The 6000-nt window shown below is 41.8% G+C and overlaps 1 protein-coding gene across 1 annotated transcript; it reads right to left on the bottom strand.

The window, feature by feature from the left end:
* Window positions 1–1714: 1714 nt before the first annotated feature.
* Window positions 1715–2502, bottom strand: LOC130637619 (uncharacterized). Its single transcript, XM_057446946.1, has 2 exons — window positions 1819–2502; window positions 1715–1776 (listed from the first exon to the last, which is right to left on the bottom strand). Exon 1 carries the CDS (start codon window positions 2228–2230, stop codon window positions 1901–1903), a length of 330 nt encoding a protein of 109 aa, XP_057302929.1. The 5' UTR covers window positions 2231–2502; the 3' UTR covers window positions 1715–1776; window positions 1819–1900.
* Window positions 2503–6000: the final 3498 nt, after the last annotated feature.

The raw sequence follows: 6000 nt of genomic DNA, 5'->3' as shown, positions 1-6000 counted from the left end.
CCCCCAGGCGTCAAAGTTTCTACTAGAAGGCCGATAACCATACCAAATGCCGTTAGTACGCTGACAACAGTGATACCCTGCTCACGGAATAGTGTTCGTATCTTTTCACCCAATGTTGTATCTTTGTCAAGTACTTTGGCAATCGTCTCCTTGATGCTTTTTATTTGACTGTTAAGTTTACCTTTGAGAATATCTATAATATCTTGTCGACCTTTCAACTCATCCTGCAAACCCTTCAACCTTTTCTCTACTTCATTTTGTTGTTTCTCGGTGTATGTTGTATCATTAGCCATCTCTTCCAACTTATTTTTTTCCTTGTTGATGTTATGTTCGATCTGAACCTTTTTGGCGACCTCATCCTGAAGACTTCCACGCACGTTTGACAATGATCTATCCAACCCTAACAATTCACGCACAGGATATTCAAACATATCACCAGTCTGGGTTGCTTCATGGTCTACAGATTGTTGTTTGATCAATGAAATTATATCTTCCGTACTTTTTACAGCATCTCTAGATATATCATCTAATTCTACATCGGTTGCTGTTTCTATTTTAGATGACGAGGGAAACCCTTCTTCCATCTTTCTCACTCTTTGTTTCACATTCACCTCCTCAAACCCTAAATCATCTAGCCTGTTCTTGCCTAAGATCCTAATTATAGTGTTAATAGCCCTTAGTCTTCCTTTGTTTTTTGTCAAAGGATCCTTTGCACCTCTATAGTATAATTCACCATCCTTAATTTCAAAATTGTCTGTATGTATCGCACCAGGGTTTTGATCTAATTTTTTGGATAATGCATCATAAAGTGATTCAACCCGTTCATGCAAAAATCTGGTACGTTGAGTGGAACCTCCTCCGAATGATGTTTCTTCTTCTCCCGGTGTGTGTATTTGTACCCGTGTACGGTCCCCGGTTGGTATGAGGGGAAAAGTTTCATCGGTACCCTCATCTGGTCTCCCATGGTCTCCAAAAGGGTCAATGTCAATGTCTGCCATTTTTACTTATTTAGAGGATAGTTTTTCTTTTTAATAAGGTAATAACTAAAATGGCCGATACTAAGATTTATCCAAAGTTACCCACTGCTCCCGAGTATTCGAGCGAGCAAGACAAGTTTAACAGAAATATAGTGAATTCTCAACTTGACGAGTTGATAAAATTAAAAGGGATATTCCAGGACAAGGAGTATAAATATGTCAAAGCACTGGAAAAATTAACGATTTCACTCTACATCTCAGAAACCTTAGCCATTTCCACCGGTATTGGTACGATAGCAACCAGCGCTACCCTTGTTGGAATTCCCATTTCTATAGGACTTTCCGGTATATCCATGGGTGGAGCTATATCCTGTGCTATTATCTCAGCATATATTAAGAGATATCAAAAGAAACTCAACAAAGTCATGAAATTATGCGATGTTGTAACATCTGCGCTTTCTGTGTTTGAAAACTCTTTCTCACGAGCATTGGATAATGATAATATTAGCCACATGGAATTTCAAACTTTGTGTGGTATATACTACGAAGCTCTGGAAAAGATGACCAAAACAGATAGAAAGATGGAGAGTGAAACACGCAATCAGTTTGAAAAAATGGCGGAGGTTCAAAGTCTAAAAAAGACATTAAATCAGGAACAAGGTTAGTAATGTGTGCCTGTATACCATTCACATATTTCATGTGGTACGATAAAAATTAATATTTGAAAGTAAGGCGGTTTGTGACATTATGTGGCGCGATCGTCCCCTTTTCCCCCAAGACTGAGCCATAGCGGCCTTACCTGCCAGCCGCCCTGCGCGATACTGAGCCATAGCGGCCTTACCTGCCAGCCGCCCTGCGCGATCCTCGGCACAATCATCTTTACCAGAAACAGGTAAAGATACTTTTTATGTATCGCCCCTTTTTCACCAACCTTGCACATAATCAGGAGGTAAATCTGTATCTTCAGGTATTAACATCAATTCCTCTTTTACAAAAGCCCGTCCGGGTCCATCTTGAACATAGTACATTACACGGTTACCAGGTTGCGCTATTACCTCACGCAATCTATATGTGTTTTTCGACCATATTCTATCGGTTGCCCGTCTCCGCCCATCATCATGCTCTTCACCAGGTTGTAGTAAATATCTATACAAGCCATCTTTAGGTAATTCTACTTCAGGTGGATAGCTCTCTTGATTAACCAAAGGCACCTCTTTCATTATAATAGCATCTTTTGGCTTCATATCAATCATCTGCGTCTTTGTATCGTTTAGCCTATCAATCAGTTTATACAGATGCTTAACCCATGTAGATGATACCTTTTCCGAATCATTCAGTTCTTGGGCATCTTGTATTTTGAATAAATTTTCGGCAAGTATCTTGTTCAACGCCTCAACAAAAGCTGTGTGTGTATGCTTATATTTTGTAGTCGCTCTTTTAATTTCAACCTTATGCTTCTCCAACAGCTTTGATACATCTGCCTTGAATTCTGAACCGTTATCACATTGGAAAGTTTTCGGATAAGTTAATGGCCCTGCCTTGTAGATGTCCTCAATCATAGCGGCAACCTCTTTGGCTTTCTTAGTCCTCAAAGGTCGGGCTACCTTGTATCTGGAAGCAGCATCGATTCCCGACAAAATGTACTTATATTTATTACCATACAGTATGTCACCGGGCATGTACAATAAATCGAATTGATGTAAATCATTAGGGGTGGTAACTTCATAATGTGGTCTTTCAACATGTTTTGGAGCGGGTAAATGTACTTGCCAAAATGCTTGTTTTGATAGCCACTTCTTAATCTCCTTTGGCCTGAAACCGAATCCTCTTAAGCTCTGAACAGCCTTTTGTCCTTTCCATAAATTTTGAGGTTGATAGTAAGTCTCTTGAAGTTTAGAGTTTGACATGTTTTATTTATGCACACCTTTATTTATCTCCTTTTTGTTATGATGTGTTACGATAAAAGTGCTTAAAGTTTTTATATTTATTATATATTAAGATGTCAGACATGAATACCGATACCGATCTACATTGCGATTCCACCGTACCCGAATACAAATTGATGAAACTAAAGGACTTGAGAGAAGTTGCTAAATCCCGTGGGGTGAAGTATATTGTTGGAATGAGAAAAGCTAAATTGATTGAGGTGATTGAGAAGAATGATCTGGATCCATCCTACACCATTGATCTGGATACCAAACGGGAATGGTATGGATACTGTACCAACTGGAGGGTGAACAACAGGGAGGCATATCTAAGATCTCAAAAACGTTATAACGACAAGAGATCCAAGTGATTGGACATTTTTTGTTACTCATACGGGTAACAAATGTGATGCTCTCGCGACCTCGGAGGTCCTGATTTTTTCCCTGGGGGAGTACCCACCCACATTTACACTCCGGGAAACGATCCATGGTGGAGCGATGTCAGTATCATAAACCGCGTTTTACCACCATGGAGCAGCGCAACCCCGGGTGGTTGTCTTGCGAACGAAGCCCCTCACGATCCTCCACCCCGGTTTACGATTATAAAACTATCTTAAAGGTTCATAAATCGTATATCACAACCGGGCATGACTTCGAGAAATACAGTTTCCGAATTAATACATCTCGCTAGACAAAAACTCGCTAGAGAACGCGGCCTACATCATGGCTACTTAAGGCTCAGAAAGGCTGATCTGATCGAATTTTTGAGACCCACTACCGTGTCAGCACCGGTTAGACCGGTACCCGTGCCGAGACCAAATGGATCAGCACCGATGCCTAGACCCGTACCAGCACCGAGACCCTCGAGATCCGGTCCTAGCCAACAAGACATGGATTTGTTTGAGCTGCAAGAAATGATTAAAACCAGACCTATTGTGAAAAGCTAAATTGATTGAGGTGATTGAGAAGAATGATCTGGATCCATCCTACACCATTGATCTGGATACCAAACGGGAATGGTATGGATACTGTACCAACTGGAGGGTGAACAACAGGGAGGCATATCTAAGATCTCAAAAACGTTATAACGACAAGAGATCTAAGTGATTGGACATTTTTTGTTACTCATACGGGTAACAAATGTGATTCACGACCCTCGAGGTGCCAATGGGTGGGTACCCATGATGTATCGATGTATGTATCACAAAGCGTGTTTTACTACAATTTAGCATGGTGGTTGCCCCACAAACTAGGACACTCACGACCCTCCAACACGGTTTACGATTTATAAAACCATCTTAAAGATTACAAAATCGTATATCACAACCAAGCATGTCTTCAGGAATCGTTCTCGATTTGATACACAGTAGAGAATATATTGATGACTTTGATCTTTTCACGGTCCCTGATTTAAGAGCCAGAGCGAGGTACCCTGGCCTACGTGGATACTCGCGGCTCAGAAGGGCTGAGCTTATCGAATTATTGTTATCAACAGTACCCGCAAGATATCCCGATATGACTTTGCCGCTCGTCCTAGGGATGCTGGATCTCGAAGTGACCGAATTTTCAGGACCCGTGATGAGACCAAATGTATCAGTGCCAAGACCGGTACCAACACCGATTAGACCAGTACCAGCACGGGTTGAGGTTGATGATGAGGACGACGCGGACGATGGTATTGATGAAGATGATAGATGTATCATTTGTCTTTCTAAACGAAAGACTGCCACCATTGTTCATGGTAGAACAGGGCATTTTTGCTGCTGTTTATCGTGCGCATATAAATTGGAGAAGAGTGGGGATAAATGCCCTATATGTCGCGCATCCATCGATTTTGTCATTAGACAATATAATTGATTTATGGGGGTCAGATTTTTTGTTACTCACGCGAGTAACAAATTAATCTTTTTTTGGTTTCACGATTGTATCCAGCTATCTTAAAGATTCAAAATCGTATATCGTACACAAGCATGACATCGAGAAATACAGTTGTTGAATTAAGAGCTCTCGCTAGAGAACGCAGCCTACGTGGCTACTCAAGGCTCAGAAAGGCCGATCTGATCGAATTATTGACACCAACTACTGTGTCAGCACCCATACCCATGCCGAGACCCACTAGACCCATACCCATGCCGAGACCCACTAGACCCGTACCGGTGCCAAGACCGGTACCAGCACCGAGACCAGGCACTAGCCAACAAGATATGGATTTGAAAAGCAAGTTGATCGAATGGAGAGACTGGTTAATAAATCATGTACCTAAGGCTATTAAGGAGAAAGCGAGCAAAGCTTTCAAAACCATGAAGGATAAGATCATGGGTTTGTATAAAAAGGGCAGTGGAGAGGAAGAGGTGGAGGAGGAGGAGGAGGAGGAGGAGGAGGAGGAAAACCCCTATACCCCCATTGAAGAAGCTTTTGTAGGTTCATACAAACGTTTCAAAATAAACTCGGATGGTGGGAAGAATGTCAGGGTCTTTCTCGAAAAGGTCGAGCACGTCGTAAATAGGTTGATGAGTGACGTGCTAGGGCAGAAGAAGTCGCTGAAGACTCAGGCGACCTTGTGGGTGAAATGGGTAAGGGAGGACACCAGCTCGGCTGATGCCCCATGTGTACATGTCGATAAAGCTTTCGATAGCTATATGGAGATACTGCACGCCCACGATGACATTTCTGATGTTTTCGATCGTATGTGTAAAAAGATAATCGAGCAGATTGAAAACCCTGCTCTACCTGCCAGCGGATTCACAATCGAAAGGATCCTACATATGCATGTGGACTTTCATAAGCTAAAATTAACCAGAGGTAGTTCTTACTTACCGCTACCTAAGAATTTCAGTGGAAAGTTCTCCGTGATTAACCCCCATAACGAGGGTGATGAGGAATGTTTCAAATGGGCTATTATCGCTGCTCTCAATCATGACAAGATCGATAATCATCCCGAGCGAATCTCAAACCTTAAGAAGCATGACAAGTATAATTGGGATGGTCTAACTTTCCCAATGGCGCTAAATAAAATAGATTTGTTTGAGAGAAGGAACCCTGATATCGCCGTGCATGTTTTGACAAAAGATGACAAAGAGGGTGTCTATATGTGTCGA

This window comes from Hydractinia symbiolongicarpus, chromosome 1 (assembly GCF_029227915.1).
Source record: "Hydractinia symbiolongicarpus strain clone_291-10 chromosome 1, HSymV2.1, whole genome shotgun sequence".
Lineage (NCBI taxonomy): Eukaryota > Metazoa > Cnidaria > Hydrozoa > Anthoathecata > Hydractiniidae > Hydractinia > Hydractinia symbiolongicarpus.
The sequence above is the reverse complement of the archived record's forward strand: the minus strand, read 5'-3'. Positions and strand labels throughout refer to the sequence as shown.